Source organism: Numenius arquata, chromosome 2 (genome assembly GCF_964106895.1).
Source record: "Numenius arquata chromosome 2, bNumArq3.hap1.1, whole genome shotgun sequence".
Lineage (NCBI taxonomy): Eukaryota > Metazoa > Chordata > Aves > Charadriiformes > Scolopacidae > Numenius > Numenius arquata.
This window is the reverse complement of record NC_133577.1, coordinates 125,069,322-125,093,249: the sequence shown is the minus strand read 5'-3', so window position 1 is coordinate 125,093,249 and position 23,928 is coordinate 125,069,322. Positions and strand designations below refer to the sequence as shown.

Here is a 23,928-nt window from a genome sequence, read left to right as displayed (position 1 = left end):
GTGGGCTCCCCACACGACCTTGCTTCTCCTCGGGGCATTTTGCTTCGATTCCCGCCGGGCTGGCAGCCCCTGGGCTCCTCAGGGAGGTAACGGGGGGCGGGCTGTGAGGGAAGGTGGGCCGGGAGGCCTGGCCATTGGAGGCCGGCCCGCAGCCTGCCCTGCCGCCGAGGCGGCGGTGGGCGGGCAGTGCGGAGCTTGGGAAGTCCCCGAGGAGGAGGAGGAGGCGGGGAAGGACAGTCAGCTGAGCGGGGCCGACGCCGCCATGGGCGCGCTGTGAGGCGGGTGAGCGGGGCGGGTGGCCATCCCTGAGGCGATCCCGGCGCGGGGGGACGGCGGCCGGTTTCCCTCGCTGTCGTCGTGGGCGGGCTCGCCCGGTGACTCGGCGGATCCGGGTTGGGCCTGCGGGGAGGCTCGGCTGGGGAACGGCAAGCGGGGAAACGCCGGTTTACGGCTCCCGGAGGCCGCCCCCCGGCCCGGGGGTGGCCATGGGGGTGCGGCGGGACAGAGCGGCCGTGACCGGGCAGAGGCGGGTGCCTCAGCCTCCCCCGCGGTAGCGCAGCGGGGCGCCGGGTGTGCGGTGGAGGAGGAAAAAAAAAAAAAGGGGGGGAAAAGAAAGCGAAAATGAAAGTTAAAAATCAGCGGGAAGGGATTCGCGGCGTGAAACGGAGGGCGTTGGGGCGCGCTGGGGCCGGGAGGGGCGGGGGGAGGCGGCGGCCGGGCCCTGTCAGGGCCGGGTGGGTGTGGGAGCCCGCTCTCCTCAGGGACAGGAGCTGCTGCCGAGCTCCCAAAATGCCGTCAGGCCGCGCACCCCCGGGGCTGGTGAGGGGTAAGAAGAGAGCGGGTGAGACGGGGGTTCTGGGTGTTTCATCCCCAGAGGAGGAGGCTCCCGGGGAAGAGACGTCTTGGGGATCAGTGGCTTTATTCGTGGAGTCTTGTGAGGGGTTAATGGGATATGGAGACTCAGGGATATTCTGGTGAAGTGGGGTCAGAGGGATTGGAAGGTGCCTGCGTGTTGTGACAAGGCGTGCAGCTTGCTTTTCTGAATAAAAGGAAGGTATATTTATGTGTTCTTTATAAACATTTATTGGGCAAGAAATTGAGACTTTTCTCTTTGCAAACCTTGTAGTAGATGCTTCAGAGATGTCCAGCAAATCGAAGAGCCGTCCTGCTGAAAATGGAGAGCATGCCAAGAGTAAAACGGAAAATGGAACGGACAGCATGGCTGCCCCTGCCCTTAGTACCTACACCCCAGAAGAGATGGTACAACAGATGAAAGAACTGATCACTGAGAACAATGAGTTAAAAGGTGAATGTGCAGGGGAACCGGTCTTGAAATGCAAAACCCTGAAGTCTCTTCTGTGGGTTTTTGTTTGTCCCATGAGTATGAATTCAGTGCTCATTTGCCCTTGCTGGATAACATTTTATACCTGGGCAGCAATTGCACATTATAAGCGGTATAATTACACATATAAGCAGTATAGCACCGTATATTTTAGGAGACAAGGTGAAAAATCTCATACTATGATGTGCTCTTTGCTCTTCAACCTCTAAAAGCTTTCTTGTTTTTTATTTTAGGACAGTTGGGCAGCTGCATTACAGATAGACTAACATTATACCATAGCTGCATCAGGATGGGTGGGGTTGTGCAGCACCCAGAACAGTTTGGGTTAGGATGCTATCTGAAAGGAGGTGCATCCTCTCAGGCACAGAGGGGAATTGGAGCAGGCTGTCTAACATTGTGGGTAGTAACGGCTATGAACATTTAGATGTGGCGGCACCTTCTGTACTACAAAAGGAAGTGGTGGCCACGGCAGGGTCTATCTGCAAGAAACCAATAGGTTTCCCTGAAAATGCCTGATGAGTTGAGCCTTTCAGGTGAGAGAGCTTTTGCTTCTGGATCCCAGGAGTTTAGGTGTTGGATAAGTATTTTTTTGAAAATGGATAGAGAAAAACCCAAGGAATTTGGGAATTTTCTGTGTAGAAGACAGAAGTACCTCACTGTTTACATGGCAGCAGAGCATGAAGTTGCATATCTTGTGTGCTGTGATTTTACACCAGTGTTTAAATTCTGCCTGAATCATTTTTGGACCTGGTACAAGTTCTCTGCCTTGGGTCTCGTGGGTATCTAGTAGGAAAGTTGTTTCTAGAAGAGCCTCTGATATTTTACTAAAAGGTCCTTTATCGTGTAAGATAATGTTTTGGGACCATATTTACAGCTGCTGTAACTCATACCTTGCAGAATCATTCTCCAGAGCTACATTTATTTTCATAACCTGAAGGATTTGTTGGCAGTTTATAATATGACATCAGGACGTAATGGAAGTTACTGGAAAATACAATGTATATAAGATTTTCAAGCAACTGGCTTTGAGTTCGTTGCTTTGAAAAAACCAAGTCTGAAATACTTTCATGGACTCTACCTAAAAATCTTGTAAGCATTTTACAATAGTAAGAGTGATGTTGTTACATACTGACTTTGTTACATGTGCGTGGCTTTCCAGCCAGGGTGAACTGACTTTGCTGTAAGTTGTCGGGTATATTTTTTTCAATGCTTTCGATCAAGGCTTAACCAAATGTTCAACTAGAGCATTGTTGGGTATATTTGAAACTTTCGATTTGATAGCATCTGTTTTCATGCAGTAATTTACCAGTCTAGGATGTCTGTTTTCCCTACCAGTTTCAGAATCTCAGTGCAGGAGTTTCATTTGGGTTGATCACGTAAATAACACATGTAGCAGGATACCAAGCGCCTCTAGTGAAGAATACTTCTTGCTTGTCCTTCTTGGTTTAGGAGTAAGTCAGGAAGTGAGAGAGTGTGGGCGTGGGCATGTGATTTCAGCAGTGGATTTAATGCTATTTATTATAGCGCTAACAGACTATAATAAGTTCAGTTTTGGTTTGGTATTTAAGGTACACGAGAATGAGGTTTGCGTTTCATAGCCAATTATTGCTAACCCACTTGATACTACTGAAGAAGGCTGAGCTCAGTGTAGTGGAAATCTGCTGTTTGATTGACAGGGTATTAATGTGAATCAATGTCTTGTCTCTGGCTATCATTTAGAAGCAATGAAGGTGCATAACCAAGCTATGAAGGACCGATATGAAGAACTTTCCGTCTGGCGAGAGAAGCAGAAAGAAGAAAGAGAATTTTACGAGCTAAAGTTTAAGGAGGCTAAGCAGTGCTTGCTAGTCAAGTGCATTGAAAATGAACAGCTACAGCAACAACTTCAGAGACTGAAGGAAAGGGAAGAAGGAGCTGAAATGGTAAATAAGGAATTGGTTGGATTGACATGATTTTAAATTGAAAGTCTGGAATATTCGTGTCCCTTCAGAACACTGGGAGGTTTGGAGATTTGTTAACATCTCCCATTTTTATCATTATGCTCTAACAAGAGGTCTCATTTCTTTTATGAAGTGAGTCTTCTCAGAGTGTAATAATTGTGCCACACCTGAGATAATTTACATTATAATTAACATCTAATTAACAATAATAACTAACATTCTTGACATAAGAAATTAACATTTCTTGCTAACTTTCATTCTTTATTTTGTTTGTTTTGTTTACTGTTGGGTATCTCTTGACTCTGTCCTTTTGCTTGTTAGATTATCTGTCTGTTGTGATTGTTTAATTGCTTTTGTATTTGTGTTTCCAGGGAGAAGCTGTCACATAAGCAAAAAAACAAAAAAAAAATTACCTGCCATCTATTTTTATTTTATCGTTGTCCTCTCATGAAAGTTTTTTTTACTGAAATCAGATTAGATCTGTGTTTCTGCTGCCCCATTTGAGTCTGACTGAGCTTTCTCCCTCTGTCTTACCTTTGGCTGATTGCTTAGTAGCCAGGCAACATTTTGCAGGTAGTACTGAAGACACCCATGGAAAAAGCCTCTTAAAACAAAACTTGCTTTGTGTCCCACGTGGTCATGTGAAGAGGTGTTTGACGAGAAGTTTCATGCAGAGCCAAACTGATGCATCCTGGTATCTGGTACCTCCGGGACCGATGCGGATTCTCTGTTGCCTGATGAAGCATGATCATATTAGCCTTTTTCTCAGCTGAGACACTAGTAGACTCCTTTCCTCTCCTGACGGCCTATTTTACGGAACTCTAAGAAATTTTTCAGCGTGTAAATCAAAATTGGCCAGTGAGTTCAGAAGTTACAAAGGGGAAGAAAGTAATGTATAAATAGTGTGATTGTGTAACTATTACTTACACAATCTTTACTTTACAGGCTAAAGGTTGTGTTTCAGGATTGTCAAGGAAACTCGGAATTTCATAAATCTGAAATAGTTTTGAAGGGGAAGTAGAGGATTTATTCTGCCTCTACCTGGTTTAGAACTTCTTGTACTTTGAAAACTTAAAGTATGTTATTAACAGAGTGATCCAACCTGCTTGAGTAATCCAACATTCAGAAAAGTAAAAATTAAAAGTAAAAAAATCTCTTTTAATTATCTCATTTCAAGAGCTTCGTAAAGTAAGCCCTGGTTCTTCCATGATTCTTTGCAGTTATATCAGCCAGTGGTAACTGTAATTTAAACAGCAGTGTTTTCATTTCTGATTATGATTTTCAGGCTGACAGTGTCATTTAAGCCAAAATTACTTTCTCTCTTGAATGCCTTAGTTCTACTTTAATTATTTTTTTTTATTGTTTAGAAAGAGCATGGAAAAGATTTCCTCTAACAGAAAGACTTAACTAATTTCTCTCACCTCTGTGTTTTACTGTTAGCTCAGAGAAACTCTAATCTGTTGCTACCGTTAAGCGACATTTGTGTTTCATTCAAAGTCAATCACAGATATATCATCCCTTAGTGATAAACCAGCACTCATAGGAGGGTTTCTTTCAAAACCGTACCTCTGTTAGCACAGGTTGCTGTAAAACTCTCTCTTCTTTGCTAATTACATCCTCTTACAGCATAAACACAAAATCAGAGACAGCAGCAAGTCAGGTGGGTAGGGTAGTACTGCAGGATGACAGACATCGTCAGCATAGGAAGAGTTTGGAGATTTGGTGTGAATGATAGATTAGAATGTAATTCAGACTCCAGGAATTGCCCAGAATATACATTGATGGTATGTGGTGTAATGAAGGCCTTGCCAGGAGGTGAAAGATTTGGATTACAAAATGAGGAAGAAACAAACTCACAGGGAAGGTTTCATAATGGGGAGAGGCATTTAAAGGAGAGAAAACAATGAGGCTTCCTGGTTACACAGAGGCTTAAGAGAGGGTTTTGAGCATCCTGGGGAAAGGGAAGAGGCAGAAGGTGAAGGAGAGATTAGGTTCGGGGAGAACCTGTCATGGATAAGGGTTTTTCCAGGCAAACCTAAACAGAGAAGAAGGGATGCGGGACACCGTTGTTACGTTCCGGCTCTGTGCTCCTTGGCTAGTGTTTCCTTTTGCTTGGCTAATGGCAGGGTTTGTTTATCCCAGGAGGGCTGCATGGCTCCCGAAAAGGAAGTGAGGCAACTGAAATCCCAGGTGCAGCGGCTTCAGGCTGAGAAGGCAGATCTGCTAGCCATCATTTCAGAACTGCAGGTCAAGCTGAACATCTCAGCAGAGGATTCCTTTGTGGAGATCGGGATGAATGTAAGTGAGGGGAATAAAAAGAACACAGTGACTTGTGGCCAGAAACTTTGGTTCCAGCTCAGTCCTGCTTTTTTTGCAAACTTAATTTTCTTCTTGTACCAGGCTAATGATGAGGAAGTCGGGTCTGAGTGTAATTATGGTGACAATGTTTGTTTGATGACATTCTTCAGCGAGGTATTTAGCATCCTGCCTTCCTTTAGTTGAAAGGGTGAATCTATACCCATGTCAATGAATAGTCTTTATGCCTCTCTGAGAGGGAACAGCAGATTGCCAGCAACAGCAGTAACACAAGATACAGGCACAGGAGATCTGGGAGAAGAGTTGCATGGTTGGACTCTATGATCTTAGAATAGAATCAGAGAATCATAGAATTGTCTAGGTTGGAAGGGACCTTTAAGATCATCTAGTCCAACCATCAGCCCAACTCTGACAAAAACCACCACTAAACCATGTCACTAAGCACTATGTCAACCAGTCTTTTAAATATCTCCAGGGATGGTGCCTCAACCACTTCCCTGGGCAGCCCATTCCAATGCTTAATAACCCTTTCAGTGTAAAAATTTTTCCTAATATCCAATCTGAACCTCCCCTGGAGCAACTTAAGGCCGTTTCCTCTTGTCCTATCACCTGTGACTTGGGAGAAGAGACCGACCCCCACCTTGCTACAACCTCCTTTCAGGTAGTTGTAGAGAGTGATAAGGTCTCCCCTCAGCCTCCTTTTCTCTAGGCTGAACAACCCCACTTCCCTGGGGTGTTCTCATCTTAAAGGTGTTTTCCAACCTAAATGATTCTATGGTCTCTTAGATTACCTGACATAGAGCCCTTGTGTTAGAAGATATTGTGTTAAAGGACTTGGAATTTATTTTTGTCCTTCCGCTTTCATGCTCAAAGTAAATTAATTTCATAGATAGCCTCCATTGCACTAAAAATGTTCTCTGGAAAAACCAACGTGGTCCAGCAGGTGACTTTGGACTAATTCAAAATGTTAAGAGTCTTATCTCAGTTGGAATTCCTGGGAGCATCGGTACTATGTTTTGCTAAGGGGCAACACTTATACATAGAAGGGGCTATTTTCTTGAGAGAACGGGGCTCGCTTTCTACTGACAGATATGTAGAGATGCAGGCAAAGCTGTAGGGTGTTCCCCAGAGGCACAAAACTCTACTTTTTGTACTGTTCTTGTATCTGAAAAAATTTCACAGGTGAAATGTGAAAATGTGAGTCTCCAGTATTGCCATAATAGCAGATCCCTCTCTGGAAAGCACAAGTGCAACAAGAAATTTTGATAATTTAATTAAAATTTGCTTGGAGTTGTTGAAAAAACTTCAGACTGCAGGAAACCTTCAAGGATGCATTCTCCATTTTTTTTGCTACAAAGATTCTCCTTTGGGCTACAAAGATCAAGGAGTGAGTTTTGTAGTGGGAAAGAAGAGTGGTTCTTTTGGGAGGCAGGAGAGTGGTTTTTAGACTCATATTTAAAGCCACCTGCAGTGATGTTGGCTGTTGCTGTGTGGTGCCCAGTCACCCTTATAGGGGAGAGTGGCTATGGAAGTTGTTGATGAAAGGAGAAGGTCAATCTCGTTGTTCCTCTTCACTTATCAGTCTGGAAGAGAAACAGGGAAAGGCATGTGAAGTATTTAAGTTAAGAATTTCCAAACATGAAACTGATCTGTAGGAGTTCTGTGGTTTTATTTATTTTTATCCCTGTGATAGTAGTTTTCCCTGTTTTTCTTCCTTCCTTAACTCAAGTAAATAAACCTGTGTCCTGCTTAGTCCATATACCAAGCTAATAGTGTTTTTTTCTTTCCTAGGAAGGAGAACTAAATCGAACTGCAAAGGAACATCAAGAGAATAGTGGTGAAATGACCAGTAACGTTGCTATCTACATGTATGTAGGTTCTTGTGTGGTGTGTGTGATTCAGACTTCTGCAATGTGTTTTGTTTTCAATGTGAGGGAACCTTTTTCTATGAGGAATGCACTAGAAAATCCTGGTTTTCTGTGGCCTAGCATCCCTCCATTGCAGTAGCTCTACCTTCCTACTACATCGGAAAGACCCTCAGCTCTTTGGCATTTTTCCTTCCGATTTTCAGTAGCTGACAAGAGGGAGTGCATATTCTAATCAGTTGGCCAGGCACTTATGTATACGCTGACTTGCCAACTTTTCAGGTTTTTAAGGGAGGCCAAACTCAAATGATAGAGGCTGCAGGTACTCCTTCCCTTCTAGCCATTGGAGACCATCTAATAAAGTATCTGTCCTCTACCCAATTATAGTGATGTTGGTAAGAATCAGAGGTCTCATAATCTTTCAGGTCTGAACCTGTCTGTTCTTTTTGTGTGTGGTTGGTATAAAGTGTATCATGGTGGGGCACAGAGACGTGCAATAACATAGTTCTTATTTTTCAGGTTACTAGGCTTAAGATACCAACATTCTGTTTGGGTTACTTCTCAAAATTTGATCTTTACATCAGCTCCAGGGCACAAGGGACTTTCTTGCCCCTAGGTGAACCTTTACTTCTCATGGACATAGACAGCTGATACTATTAAACTTTCCATTTTGGATACTGCCCAGTTTAGCAGCTAGATGGCTGTGGCTGAACTCCCTTATTTAATTTGTAGCTTTTGCTTTTGGAAGGAAAGGATATAGAAAATGCTAAGGGCATAGCAGGCCGGAAAGCCGTGCTACACGTACAGATCGTGACTCCCTGCGTCACTTCAAGGGAGAACAGTGTTGTAATGTAATGACATAGAAAACTTGTCCCTCAGCATGTGGTTAAGAAGCTGAAGGGAAAAAAAAAAAAAAAGTTGTGGTTATGGATGAAACCGAGAGTCCCTGACCACAGACTGGGTTGTAAGTATTCAGCTTCTCATTAGCGGTGGCTTGTGAGAACATTGTAATTATGAGAAGACATTATCTGTGGGACATGTGTACCTTTTGATGAGTATCTGGACCATATCTACAAGAACAGGGGGTATATTTACCTCTTAAAATATTTTCTGTGTCACCACGTGTCTTTGTCCAGCATTGAAACTTTAGACTGGTGCTGTTAACAGGTTCAGAGAAATGTGATCCACTCAGGGCAGGTTTATTTCTGTAAGAGTAGAATGGTGCACTAAAAATCCCCCGATAAAAGTTATTTCCTTAAAATATCCTGGCTGAGCACTGGTTTTGGGGTATTGAATTTTGCTCGCCAAGGATTTTTAGCTCTCAGGAGCACTTAGAGGACTATACTTTACTTCTTGTTCTGAACTACAACAACAAAGTTTTAAACACACGCTGTTTTACAGCTGAGCTTCTGAAATGTACAGTGTATATAACCTGCCTATCTTACCATATTGTTAGGGGATTTTGACTTTCTGTCTAGATGTCATAAAAATGGAGGGAACGGAATACAGTATTTTATCATGAGGAAATTAACTTATTTTTCAGGTAGTTTTTTATTTGTTTTGGTTCATTTCTACAGTAGCATAATGAGATTTTAAAAAGAGCTTTAGACTGTGATGGAGATGAAATATTGAAGAGACTTTCTGAAAAGCAAAGCAATTTCTGATGAACAATTTTAGTGGAACACGCCTTCTTTTCCTGGAAAGGAATGAGACAGACATAAGAAATGTTGCATGTTTCATTAGAAAAAAATGTTATTTGGGGAATAGACAGCAGCACTTTGCAGAAGGGGCTGCAAAGTAGATTCGAATAAATGCATTGGGTTTTGTATTATCTTGACTGCTTTTGTTTTCCTTGTTTAAGTACTAAATTGTTCCCCCGGCTTGACAGAGACTGTCTGAGCACTGCACAAAGCAAGGATTGCATTTGCAGGGACGGGGACTGTGGCTAGTGCCTTGTGGGCAGATCTTGGTTCCTGGGAATAAGCCCTTTGCTCAGAAAGTTGGTTTTCAGCGCTGTGTGAAATGGTGGCCTCTCAGACTGGGCCCCAGAACTAGGGATTAGGGAGTGCTCTAGTACAATCTAGCTGTTGTTATTTACATCTGGTTTGGTTTGAAGCAGGAGCAAAACTGCAGATGAGTCGAAGAATTTGGAATCTGAGGAGCTAACTGTGAGCCAGCTGCTCTGCTGCCTTAGAAATGAAACTCAGAAGAGGGAAGAACTGGAGAAGGAGCTTCAGGATCAGAAAGAGAGGTATGAAGTAGGTGCACTGTAACATTTGGAGCTGTTCTGTTTCAGGGCTGCTGCAGTTACCAAGTCTTGTGACTGATCAGAGACCAGCTGAAATATCAGTGTGACCTGGACGGGGAATTTCCCAAGCGCTCAGTAGCAATAATTTATTTTTGTGGTAGTCCTTATATGGATAAACCATGGGTCCTGTTTTGTGAACAAAAGACTTCCCATGCTCTATTATTACTTCCTGTAGCATCACAGATCAAGACAAATTACCCGTTTCCTCTTGGGTTCAAACTTTTCCCCCAGTTATGTCAGGATGATATGATGACTAGTTAAGGATGTTCTGTCCACTCACTCCTCCATAGTTATTTGCTTTTGTATGAATTACCTGTGTGTGAGGCCTTAAGAGAATCGCTATGTATAAAACAGGGGTTACAGTCCTCTTCATGATATTGGCAGGCTACATTTAGCAATATGTGAGCTTGTCTAAAATAAATTTAATTCCAAACTTGTCTAAGAGAGACTTTTTTTTTTCACTGAGACCTGCATGTGGGTCCATCTCAGCTCAGTTATGTTCGTATAAATCGGCATGACTGTTCAGGCGTGGAAAATTGCCTAAGCAGTAGCTGTTCCAAATCTCCACTTCACAGAGACAGAGTAGGACTTCCTGGACATTATCTACTATGAAAGGTTCGTGTCACGGTAATTGCTTCTACGTGGTCTTCCTAGAAGAGGTAATGAGCCATAGCCAAATGATTCTTAGAAATCTCAGCCTCTGAAAATATTGAAGAAAAATAGAGGCAATATTAATTACTGGATTCAATGAACAGACTGACCCATTTCCAAGAGTTAGCAGTTTTGGACTGTACCAAAGATTGATCACTGTGGAATTAATGTCACTGTCCTTCACCACACCTGCAGACTTATACATCCATTTTAATTAAACATACATGCTGGGTGTCCTGTGTTCTTCAGGAACCCCCATGATCGTGCAGGCTTTCCTGCATGTCTATGCTTTCAATTCTGTCTCTCATTTGTGGCTGTGATGTTAGAAAGAAAGTATATCACTTAACGTGGAATACCTGAATAGTCACAATCTCACCTTAAATGTAGGCCAAATCCATCATTATTGTCTCCTTCTGTTTTCCAGACTGTCAAAGCTGGAGAAAGAAACCAGCAACTGCCTGGAGAGTGGGACACAAACTGAACAGGAAGAAGAGGAGAGTTCAGAGGCTGTAAGTACCTGTCCTCCTGAGCTGAGATTTAACAACTTTCAGCTTACTTATTGAGGCCAGCAACCTCAGGACCTAGATTTCCACTTGCACTCAAGGAGCAAGGGGCAAATACCCTGCCCAGAGTACAGAAGTGAATTTTGAACTCTCCAATCCATATCTTAGAGGTGGTTCCAAATTACACCAGCCACCAAAAAGGGGTGAGATTGGTGGCCAAGAATTAGGGAAGCACGACATAACTACAGGTACACTGCATCACCCAGGCCATGGCCATTCAAGAGAGAGATGCAGTCATTTCTAGCTCCAGAAAGTCTTCTAGACTGGGTGAGTTTCCTCACTGCTGCCTAGGTGAGAGTTTTGGATCAGAATCCAATGACAGTGTACTATACAACAGACTTGAAATGTGGAGCACATCTGGCACCTAGTTTGGGGGTTTTTTTCGTGTTTTTGGTGAGATGTATTACAGTGGTGGGACATAACTATCTTGGATTGATACAGTTCCAGGCAAACTGAAGGCCAGAACAAGTATTTTAGGGCAGGGTTGGCTTTGTTAAACAAGACTGGTCTGTGTTCAGGCCAAAAGATGTCCTTTCTTAGGAAAGCGGATGCTGTCTCAGTTAATTCTTTCCAGTATTTTATCTCAATTTTGTCTGAGTTACAGTTTGAGCCAGATGCTCCTCATCTAAGTACTGATATTGAGGTCAGCATAGTGAGATCCTTGTGGTGGCACTCGTTGTTTCCATTTATATGGTGTTGGGTTTCTTCAGAGGGCTCTTGTCAGCAGAGCTCTTGTTATCCTGTTGTAAAATGCAGATCTTTAATGAAACAATGTGAGGGTGCAGTGTGGACCATCTGAGGGCTCTGCATTTGAAGACATGCTGGGAGAGAAGGAATGCTGCTTTGGCTCTGTTTGGAGGGTGAGGAGTGGCTGGGGTAGAAGAGGCCAGAGCACATTCTCTGCCAAACCACAGCTGGATGCTACTCTTAGCCAGGTCTCCTGAGACAAGTCATCTTAAAGCACCACCACTGCAGTTACTGCCCTCCCTCCCCTGGGAGGCTACTTGCAAAGCTTCCCAGAAGCAGAGATCTAGGAGGCTGTGATTTAGGTGTCACTCCTTCCCTGGGCAGGATAAGAAATGGGTGTACAGTACGCTGTACTGTCTGATGGCATTTTTTGAGTCGAGTTAGCCTTTTCGTTCAGCAAGGCTGCTAGATCTGCCTTCAGAAGCATGGCTAGATTGTGTTCCAACTAGGTAAAATATCTTGAATTATAATGGCTTTCACCACGGACCAAGAATTACAGTGCAGCTTTATTAGAAGTCAGACTTTTGCCAGTGGAAGCCTGTCTAGGGATAAATCATTTGTTTATTTATGTTTCTTTGACAGGCTATAACTATTGCTTAGAGGAGTGGCAGTAATCATGAAGTCTGCCTGCTTTGCTCATGTGTGTTTAAAATTGTGAACTCTGAGGAGGAAAATGTAGATCTGCATGAGGTGTATCCTAGCCAATGTTGGAAAGTCAGTAATAGTGTTGTCTTTGAGTCACCTGGATTTTATGAAAGTTTTAAGTCAAAATGAGGTTCTGCCATTTTTAGGAATAATTGGTAATTGTGAAGCCTTGTAGATGGGGCCTTATTACTGGGTATTACTTATTACTGAGTATAGAGTGAAGTGGTGCATACTGAATTACACCGTTTTCTTCAGAGAAAGAACAGTGCTTCCCAGTTAGATCTCTTAGTTATCCTGCAACTTTCCTATCTTGAATTGTCCATATGTAATTTTCCCCTTTTTTTTTTTTTTTTCCTAAAAGGTTGGCAGTGAAGTAGAAACCCTGAATTTGCAAGTTTGTGCTCTGTTTAAAGAGCTTCAGGAAGCCCATGAGAAGTTAAAAGAAGCAGAATTGATTCAGAAGAAGCTTCAAGAGAAGTAAGGTTCAGAAGAATAAAAGTTCTGCCGTGACACCCAGTATATATTCGTATAACAGCTCCCACCTTGGGAAACTCACCAGCTCTACAAATATCAACTTAAATATCTGTTTCATAGAAATGCTATAAAAGATTGCTCCTTCTTTGTAAGTGGAGATGAAAGTACAGAAAGACAGTAATTGTCAGAAGATCTGAGCTGCCAACCTAGTTCTACAAATAGAACCCCAGTGCCTTGAATTTTAAGATTTGGGTTTTAACCCTTCCTGATGTAAAGGCAATTCTTTCCTGTTTTCTGCTTCACATAATCAATCCCAGTTCTAGTTCTAGGTGAAGAAGCTAAGGGATCAACCTTTTTTCCTTGTTCTGTCAGGTGCCAAGTACTGGAAAGAAAAAGCTTGGCTGCTGCATCAGAATTGGAGGAGAAGCAGGAGCTAATATACACCATCAAGAAGCTGGAACTTCAGGTGGAGAGCATGCAGGCAGAGGTCAAGCTGGAACAAGCAAAGACACATGAAGAAAAGTGAGTATGACATGATTCATTTTATGTTCCAGGGAGGTATTGTCTGTGGGGAAGGGTAGTCGAAGGAAACCTGGCCAAAAAGGAATTTAATCTGAAATAAGATTTGTTTTCTGCACCCTTTGAAACCATGTTATATTTGTAGAGTCTGAACTACAAACCTGTATTCAGCTCAGTGTCTATGTCACTTTGAATCTGGAGTCTCTTTATTAGGCCCAAATTGTATCCTTTCGTCTAGTGAGCACCTCACTTAAGAAAATTTGAGCTGTAAGCTTGTGTCTCCTTTTTGTCACACAGTCAAAGATGGAAAAGGATCAGGTATAATATACAAGCAAAAGAAGCAAAAAAGTGACAACAGCTGTTCCACTGACTAGCAGGGGTAAATGCATACATATCTTGGAGGGCAGGCACAAGTCAGATGGTGACAATGATGGGAAAGTGACATTAACAAAGAGTTCTACGGTCCCTACAACACATTTGCAACTAGGAGAGGTCAGTATGCAGTGAAGCTGAAGTAAAGAGACTGGCTGTTTGCTCTGGCTCCCTGCTGCCTTTCATGTGCAGCCCATGTAAGGAGTGTGATAACGTCGGTCCAAACTGTACAGAGAGGCTGAACTGCCTGAAGGGCCTGTCTTCAGCTGCTGGAGAAGCGGCTCGTTATCTTGAAGTCTGTGTCTGATTCTTCTCCTGACGAATTCTCCTTTGCTTGAAGTCTCAAGACTTGGATGTTTCCCTAAGAGAGGTGTTAAATTTTGAACAGAACTTGTGAGCTTGATATAAAAATACTGGGTGATGGATTCTTCAATCTGAAATGCAGACAATCAGTACGGATATTTGTTTGGACTCAGTCCATGGATAGAGCAGCACACAACTCACTAAAAAAAGAGATGTTGAGAGATGGAGCATGATTGTTTTCTTATCAGAAATGCAGATTCATTTGCAAGGAGCTGGTAGTGGCTTTTTTCTAAATTCTAACAGATTATTTAGATTTCAACGAATTTTTAAGTGTTTCAAACTTTCACCTCTTTTCTTGTCATAAACAGGGCAAGATGTAGTAGCTTGCAGGAGGCATATAGCAAACTCCTTTCTGAACTCACTGAGGCAATGAAAACAATTGATGAAATGAAACTCAAAGAGGTAAACTCTAAATAAGAAGAATTCATAGTTAATTAAGGGGGAATGGGAAGGGATGGGAGAATGTATCTAGGAACAAATTCAAGCAGGAAACAATTGTCATCCCTTCCACATAATATAGCATGCAACTTAGCAGCATTGTCTGATAAACATAGATCCTGTTCTGTCAGTTATAGAAAACTTTATCCACACATCAATACTTCTGTGGTATTTTCTTGATAAGGTCTAACCTGCGTTGCAGCGTGGAGTCCAGTCCTTAAAGATCAGTGATATGCAAAGGCATATTGGTGTTCCTGCAGCACACTTTGTAAATATGGGAGGGCAGACCTCTCAACATTTTTGTAATCTTAAATAGAATGCCGGCCACAGTGAGGTCCTGCTCATAACTGAGGCTCCACGGAAGTTCCAGTTCTACTGTATAATTTTGGAAAGTGGGAGAGCATCTTTTGCAGAGTCCACTGGGGAGTTCTCTCAGCTTGACACAGTGTAGTTTGAAAGCTCAAAACTAATCTTTAAATTAAAGTATCAATCACCACTGCTGCCTTAGTCTGAGTTCCTTTGATGACCAAAACTGGAAGCTTTTCCAAGGGCAGGAGGAGTAAGAAGTAAATTTTCATTTCAAGCAGAGTTGTATTCTGAGTTCATCTCGTAATCATAGTTCTTCCTTGCAGCTGGACAGAGTGGATAAAGTTGTGGTGGAACAACTGAATGCAAAGGTGGAGTTGGCAGAACAAGCTCTTGCTGCAAAACAGCTCCAGATAGATGAAATGAAGCAGATTATTGCTAAACAAGAGGAGGATCTTGAAACCATGACTGTGCTCCGTGCTCAGGTATCAGATCTTCTTCAGAATTTGGCTACTTCCCCCACCCAGTGTTCAGAAACCGGAAGGAGGTATTCAGTAGCTCACTCTGGAATACTGAATACATGTCCTCAATTCCAAAGCATAATTCCCTTACTTGGCCTGCCTTGCAGATCCCTGCAGAGCCGTTACCACCATATTGTACAGTTCTGTAGGAGGAACTGTGTATGCTGGAGTCTGGCATAACAAACAAAAGCTGGGAATAGATGTGTTTGTGTATTTAAAAACCACTGTCTGAAGAATCACTACATATGTTTTAGGCATGATTATACTCAAACCAGTGTGTGTAAACAGTCACTAAAAAGGATCTGCCTCCCATTTAAGGCACAGAACTGGCATCTTGGCCTGGTTCCACTGTCTGTGCTGCAGATTTGTCTGTGTCACTGGTCAAGTGACTTGTCTATGCCTCATTTCTGCCTCTGTACAGCAGAGGGCAATAGCACTGTCCCAGATAAGATACCTGAAGTATCTTTTATAGAATCTGCAAACTACTGAGTCTTCTTCACCTTGTAAGTAGTGCAGGTCTTTGCTTTGCCGTGTATAGGTGCCATAGGAGTGTTTTGAGTAGATGCAGGCTATGATACAGATTTTCTATTTTGATATATAATATATGACTGTGGTTCAGTCCAAGTTACAAATTCTCACCATTATTTCATTTCTCTCATCAGATGGAGGTCTATTGTTCTGACTTCCATGCTGAGAGGGCAGCAAGAGAGAAGATCCATGAGGAGAAGGAGCAGTTGGCTGTCCAGCTGGCATACCTGCTAAAAGAGCAGCAAAACCTTGAAGATCTTGGCCGGTGAGAACTGACTATGGTTGAGCTGCCTTTGAACTGTTTTGTTACCCTGTGTGCTGGAGTTGACCAGCATTGTCCTGCAAGCATCTCAGTGGAAAGGCAAACAACTCTGCTGACATTTATTTCTTGGTTAATTTGAACTTTAAAAGAGAAAAAAAAAATAGTTGGCTGACTTATCATTTTAATTTTGCAATAGAATCTCTGTAAGGCGTGTTAGTTCTTACTTGGGTGCCTTAACAAGATTTCACTCTGGATGATTCATACCCGATAAATTTTCCCTGCTGATTCATTTGAGTTTCTTTGGGTTCTGGCCTCGAATTTGGTGGTGAATCTGCAGCTAAGCTTGCTGCCTGTGTGCCAGGGATATCTGCTGCTTCCCCAGGTGGCAGTGGTGAGTGACTACCCATAGTTTCAAGTACTGTGATACTGTGGAATTGCACCATTTTAACACTCCTGGCTGTAAAAGATAAAAAAGAAATATTCACCATGTGTCCTCCCTTCATCTTGTGGAAGCCATGAGTACAAGAAGAGTGCCCAGAATTCAAAGAATCAAGTTATATGTCATGTTAACTGTGCACTGAACCCTTTTTCTGGAATAACTTGCTTTTCTGCTTTAATCAAATTTGCAGTTTGCCCTGAATAGCTGTGAGTTCTCCAGAGGAGTGTTCCCCAGGTCTCTAGGTGTGAAGCTGCCAAAATCCTGCTGGTGTCAGTTGTATGCCCTTGATTTCAGCTGGACCCTGGCACGGTCTCACAAAGCAGCAGCTTTTCTAGGTCCTGTTTCTGAGCAGCAGTTGTGAACTAAATGCGTGACCAGTTGACATGATTTACTTACAAATCCTTTGATTTGTTTTGAAACCTTATACATTCTCCATAGACAAAGGGAAGATACCTTTTGCTTAGTCTTTTTTCAGAGTCCTTGGCTTATTTTTTCTTTTTATTCTCAGAAACTCTTTGGCGGAGATGCAGAATCGCCACGGAGCCAGGGCACCAGATCGGGAGCACTCGCCTCGCCTTGTCCAAAGAGGTACTGTACATTCATGGAGCCGGGCCCTGCTGTGTGCAGTTTAAAACCGCTTTGCTTGGATACAAGCAGCTCCCCTGTGGCTATTCAGAGCATGATTCTCTGACCGTTAGGACCAAGCCACCAATCCTCTTTCAACTGCTTCACAAAAAGAGTGGAAAAATCAAATAAAATAACAGGTAATTGGTTATCTTCTCTGCTTGCAGGAACTGGTAGTCAAGACTGGCCAGAGCAGCAGAATATCTCAATGTATTCGTGTCCCAAATGTCAAGAAATTCTACCTGATTTGGACACGCTGCAGATTCACGTTATGGACTGCATTAATTGAGTGATGCCTTCCAATTCTTCATCTTCTGGAATTTCACTTTTTTTTTCTTCTCCCTGCTCAAATAATGCTCAACTCCTGCATCCAGTGAAGGAGGTTTTCAGGGTTTTTCTCATTAATTCAATGGGAAAAGAGTAGAACTCCTACCCTGCCCTGTACTCGCTAATCTTGTTTTAATCTGCTTGAGGAAAGTAATTTTTATAGGTTAAACGATGTGGATGCGTTAAAGAATTCCCAGTGTGTCTGCTGCTATGAAATCTTTAAGGAACATTCCCCTGATGTGCTCTGCGTTTGTGGCCAGCCCACGGAACAGGGCTGAATCACTGAAATCGGGTGGGAGATGGGATATATGCTGATCAATTAAAGTACTGTGAGCCTGTAAATACTTCATCTCTCCTATACCATATATCAGGAAACCAATGCATTAAAAAAAGCTGTTTGAGAAGCTTTCAGCAAAGTGGAGTAGTGCTGTATTCATCAAGCGTTTGAAACGAACCCTGCTCTTTCTCCAGATGGCAGTTTTATTGCTGCCCTTGTGACCATACTAATCTGATGTTAAATTTTTGATGGCTTATGTAACTTCTTGCTTTAGCCAGATGTGGGTAAGGTTTAAAATAGACCATTGAGGTCTGATATATGTAGCTCCTGGTGTGCCCAAGTCACTTGGTTTTATAGAACTGTTGATTTTTAAGGTGTTGTGTTGATTCTTCTTTATAAATTCATTTGAACCTGTACAGTATTGTGCTAGAAAGCGCTGAGATGGATGTAACCTAATTTAAAGAGAAGAGTATAATGGATTTTCACATCTCAAAATAAATCTATTGTAAGTATAAAATTGTCTCTGCCTGTGACTACTTTGGAGGCTGAAACAGGATTGCAAATACCTACAGCTGAAAAGCTCGTGCAAAAAGAACTGTAGTGTATTAGTTCTGGTCTTGCCCTCCCTGGTGTTTCTATCTCAAAAAACCCCAGGTCTTAACTTGCTATTGCATAAGGGAGGAAAATATACAACTCAACAAAATATGAAACAGCATGAACGGCAGGAAACAACTCGAGCAAATTGCTGGGATCAATGCAAATGGCGAGTTGAACATCTTTTGCAAATAGCCAACATTTGCACTGTTGGAAACTGGCAGGGAAGGGAAGTAAGAGATGCATGAAAACCTCTGAGCAGCCAAAATGGTGTCTCCTTATGGCATCGCCTTCCTGCTGAAGAAACGAAAGCGTTGGTTACTTTGGCACTGCCCAGTTGGAATGAAGCCTCCAAGTGGTTTTGACCAATCTGCCAACCTTTTTTTTTATTTCCACTGTTTAAGCCAGAATATCTGGAGGGAAATATGCTAGGACTCATTACAACCCAGTATCTAAACCCGTGCCATCCTGTTCTGTGGTAGGTCTGTCTGGCTCACCGAGAGGCACCAGCAAGGTCCGTTTGTGCCCAGTCAACTCCGTTCTGATTGCCAAAAGTGTGAGCTGGCTGTTCAGAAGGAGCACAGTGTGGTTATCACACAACCTCAGTATGGAAGTTCAACATCTAAGTTTTAATACCACTTTATTGTTTCTTGGCTCACCCTTCTGCTTCAAAGTTCACGTTATAATCCTGAATGTTTCCTGATTTGTCATTACAGTGCACTGGTCTCACAGGCGCTGACAGAGTTAGGAAGCTTGAATCCTTCAACGTGAACTGTAGAAGTACTTGGATCTCTGGAACATAAAATGCAAGAGAAACTGCATTTGTAACTAAAACACCTTCACTGGAGTAAGTTCATGTGAAGAGCAAAACTATAACAAAATACAATTGTAATTAGTTTTTGCTTGTACTGGCTTTAACAAAAGACAAGGGTGCTCTGATCCCCAAACCTTACTCTTACTGCAGGGTAAGAGTATCCCTTCTCCGAGGGATTTGTCAGTTAAAAAGCTGTTCAGAATAAAGGCAAGCAGGCAGGAATTTGTGTTTCTGGGTTGTAGGCAATTGCATATTCCTAATGCAGAAAGAAATGAGCAGAAGGGAAAAGGTGAGGGAAATGTCTTTTGTGGAGGTGGTCACCTAAACTCCCCTGGAGGGACTGTGTGGGATCAAAAACTTCCCACAGAACTAGTGTGAAAGTGACTGACTTCCTTTATGTATCCAACTTCATCAAGAAAGTGCCACAACATAAACTGCTACTATTGCACAGTCGGAACAAAATGCTAGCTTTTCAGCATTAACCTAATAAAATGGTAAAAAAGTTCATTTAATAAAAGAGAAATAGCAAATCAGGGTAAAAGACCATTATAGCATTAATTATTCACCAGGCAGGCTTTGAGTCATCCGAAGTGGGAATTTCTGAACAGAAAACTGACAGCTATGATGACTGTACTTACTGTGCCCCATTGCAGGAGTTATGGGAAATAACATTAGATTTAGTAAATCAAGCGAGGGACAAAGGAGGTGGGACAGAGTAAGGTGAGTCCAGGACTTAACAGATCTCCATCAATGCCATCGTTTCCTCATTTCAAAAGGACAGCTACTTCCATACCTGTTATGTAGATAATCACATAATACAATTTAGAATATATATTAAAAGGTCTTAAATGTCAGGACAAATTATTATATTTCATGGAGCACTGGATTCCGGTTTTAAGAGAGATTAGCTAAAAGAAGCATCCGTTTTTGTCATTGCTTGTCTTCTCTCCACTGTGCTTATGGGGTCTTTGAGGTCAGTGCTTTGACTGGTGAGGAGAAAGGGCATAGTCGCGCACCTGGAAGAGGGTTCTGGTTTGGGGATGTCTGTTCTACCATAATAGGGTACATGGAAAGCTCCACTGGGCGTCCAGCTTCAGCCAAGGTCATGGAGACCGTTCTCAAGGAACAAAAGTCAAGCCGTGGTACAAAGTTCAAGCGTTACTGTTGTCCATCGGTGATGGCTGATGGAGAGCTGTAGCTTTTCAGGTACGGGGGCAGGAATGCTTTCCTTCCAAATGAAGGTAAAAAGATCAGGTCATGTGTGGCTGATCAACAGGCTTCTGTGCTCTGAAGTTCTGAACATTAAAAGGACGGTACAACCTGTGAGAGAGCTGCTTGTGCAGTGAAATTTATATAGATACAGGTTATGTCATCTTGTGATGTTGAGCTCAGGAGAATAGGAACAGCTCTGCAGGAGAAAGCCTTAGGGCTGCTGGATACCACAGCTGAATGGGCAGAGTTACAGCAGGTACATTGTACTCGCACGTGACAAACTCTCCTGTCAACCCACTTCCATCAGTAACTGCCTCTCCAAATTGTCCTGTGGCTGAAGATCCAAATCACAGAGAAGAAAACACATTGAACAGATCAACAGTGAAATGAGAAAGTTTGGTGACTCAATATTTTACTCAGTATTTTGCTTCAAACCTGAAACAGAAACTATTCTAGAGCTGCTTAATTCAAACCAAAGGCCTCAATAGTGTAAATTTATGTTTCACTCTCAGCAGATGAATAGTCTTAAAACAGACACAAGAAAAATACCCGCGGATGTTTCTTGGGCCACAAAAAATCTTCCTTCAGTGTATTTTTCATGTCATGCCATCAGTGAATTCTCAGCTACCAATACCAGAAGAAACAATCCCTTTTTTGCTCTTGTAATTAAAGTGAAGAGTTGCTTTTATTTTGCTCGTTGTCACTGTTGTTCTAATTATCTCTTGTAGACTCTGGATTCTTGTTTTCTGTTAGCTATAGCTCATGTTCTCACACAGCTTCATCCATAATTTCAGGTAATACAAGAGCTGACTAAAATCCATTGTGAAAAGGTATTCATCAGCTCGGTTAGAACCTTCTTCATCAATTACAAGGACTCCCAGCAGATGCAATCTCTTACTGCCTTTTAATTGGTTCCTTGCGACAGTAGGATTTATGGGCTTTTTCCCCCAAAACCAATTTTATTATGGGAGCTTTGTGATAGTTATGGATTCTGCAATGATCAAAATCTGATGGAAACGCTACTAGGCCAAAGTCAAACTAATAGAATGATAATAGAGCTGATTTCATCTGAGGAGCATTAACCTTAATGAAAACACAGAAAATCAATGTGAAAGTCCAAAGGAGGAATTACTTATGCATCCGTCAAGTCAAAATTAATCATTTTAAGAGGCTTCAGAAAGAGAGGGGATCTTAGCGCACGAATATCAACAGGAAGACATGGGCATTAGCTGATGTAGGTCTTCATGGAAAGATAAGATAGTAGGTCTAATAGTGCAAATCAGGAGGCACAAGGAACTGCAAAGAATAAAACTACAACGCTGAAACATGTTCATGCAACAGGGGGGATTATTTCTCTGTTGTTGTCATCATTAACAGGGTTAATGATGACATTAACTCTCCAGCGGACAGACAACTTATCATGACAGGTGGCCACAGCCAACAGATGCTCATTAACACAGGTTTAAGAGTTCATCCCCTTTGTTTTCCCTTAGATGAAAGATAAAATAAAATGTACTTTTGTTTTAAAGTGACTAGATGCTACGTGTCTGTGAATTATTACTTGTCCACATATCTCTGTTTTTAACAAAGGACATTCTTGGTGTAGCAGCGTGTTCCACAATCAGTACCCTGACTTGATGTGGTATAGGAGCCAGAAGCCTTTCATCCCACTTCAGATTTAAAATCCAGACTGGGAAGGGGCCAGAGCAGTCCTGGGGGGTGGCTTGAGGTTCATTAGCAGCAAGGTATCTCCGGATTTGCAGACTTCAAGTCACAGGAGTGTGGAAGCCATCATTGCTCCAGTTAGATGGAGAGTAGGAGGACATGGTGATGCTCTGTGATTAGCCTGGGTCACACTGGCAATTAGCAGCCAGAGGGAGGGAAAATATGAAATCACAGAGTCCCCGTGCTTGCCCATGGATTCGCACCCATGCCAAGATGGGACACAAGGTGTTTCCCCTCTTCCATCACAGGTAAGCAGGAATATGGAGGAGCCCCCTCGGGGCCTCAGCACCCACACGCTCTTCCCCAGCTCCTGTCGTTATTCATTGCTCCTGCTCCCCTCAAACACTTTTGCACGAGCATTGTGCAGGCAGATGCATCCAGAACGAGTGAGCCCAGCATGCCTGGGCTGGGCATGTGGTTTCAGGGAGAAAACCCAAAACGAAGAGTCTAACATGGCACGTGCCAGACAGCTTGGTTGGTTCAGCAGAGCATTTCAACTCTCAGTAGAGCATTTATCTCTTTGAGCTTTTTCCTGCTGTCTGCTGGAACTTCTTCTTGATTCCTTCAGCTACCACAGGATTTATGTCCTGAATTTATCTTTTCTAAGGAGGTACTGGCACCACTAGCCTTTAAATACCAGAGACTTCCTCTCTTTCATTGTACATCATCTTCCAGGGCGGATTTAGTGCAAGGCCTTGGGATCCAAGCCCAATTTTGGGCAATTTTGGGGTGATTTCAGCATATCATTGATGCAAGGGGAAAGCGGCCAGAGCAATGAGCTGGTACATATTCAGAAATATTATTTTTCACAGAATCGTAGTTGCTTGCACCAAATAAATACTTAACTGGACTACAAAATACTGACAACCGCACAGGACAATACCTGGGTCTGAATTTGCTGGCTTAACACGAGTGCCAAGATTATTTAGGTTATTCAGATGACTATGGTGCTTGCTGTAACCCTCCTCAGAAGCTCCTCTGACCAGACACAGGCAGTTCTTCACGGCTAAAGCAGGCTCACAACAGCGCTGTGTGGACACAGGTCTCACCCCACGGGGCCACCCCAGAGGGCAGGCCCTGACACCTCACACAGCTCCACCGAGGCGTCTAACGACATGATGTCGTCACCCTCACACCCGTGAACCTCATCTCAGCACAGCAGCTCATCCCTACGCCGCCACCGCCGCCCTCTCCCTCGGCCCAAACCCCACCGCCCATCCTCATCCTCCCCCTGCCCGCCCACAACCAAGATGGCGCCCCGCCCACAACCAAGATGGCGCCGGGCGGCCTCACCCCACCCCCTAAACTGCCAGGACTAACGATGGCGCGGGCGCGCACCGCCCCGAGCTGCGCTCGCGCATGCGCGGGATGGGGCGGGGCCAGGTTGGAATTTTGGCGGGTGCCGGGGAGCGCGCGGCTGGCGGTGAGCGGGGCGGTGTGAGGGGAAAGGCCGGGGGGATCGGGGTGCGGGGGCGGGGGGCCGGGAACACCGAGAGCTATCCCTGGGCAGTCTGGGAGCCCCGAGAGCGATCCCTGGGGGTGAGGGATCAGGGATCCGCCGGGAAGCCCTGGGGGGGGTCAGGGTTCTACTGGGTGGGGGAGGCGGCCGTGAGGTGGGGGGCAGCCGTGAGGGGAATGTGCACTCGCAGCCCAGAAAGCCGACCGCATCCTGGGCTGCCTCATCAGCAGCGTGGCCAGCAGGGCGAGGGAGGGGGATTCTGGCCCTTCTGGTGAGACCCCACCTGCAGTGCTGTGT

The 23,928-nt window shown here is 43.5% G+C and overlaps 1 protein-coding gene across 3 annotated transcripts; it reads left to right on the top strand.

Moving 5' to 3' along the window:
* The first annotated feature begins 225 nt into the window (after positions 1-225).
* On the top strand, positions 226-18,340 carry OPTN (optineurin). 3 transcript variants are annotated; one of them, XM_074167287.1, is made up of 14 exons: positions 226-282; positions 1,127-1,306; positions 3,062-3,264; positions 5,425-5,580; positions 7,390-7,466; positions 9,580-9,714; positions 10,847-10,931; positions 12,739-12,854; positions 13,224-13,373; positions 14,414-14,507; positions 15,176-15,334; positions 16,033-16,163; positions 17,108-17,187; positions 17,391-18,340. In XM_074167287.1, the coding sequence occupies exons 2-14, from the start codon at positions 1,141-1,143 to the stop codon at positions 17,510-17,512; spliced, it is 1,674 nt and encodes a 557-aa protein (XP_074023388.1). In that variant the 5' UTR covers positions 226-282; positions 1,127-1,140; the 3' UTR covers positions 17,513-18,340. The 3 variants fall into 3 exon arrangements, with proteins under 3 accessions (XP_074023388.1, XP_074023398.1, XP_074023392.1); XM_074167297.1 differs by having other exon boundaries at positions 246-282; positions 9,583-9,714; XM_074167291.1 differs by lacking the exon at positions 226-282 and adding an exon at positions 406-550.
* Positions 18,341-23,928: the final 5,588 nt, after the last annotated feature.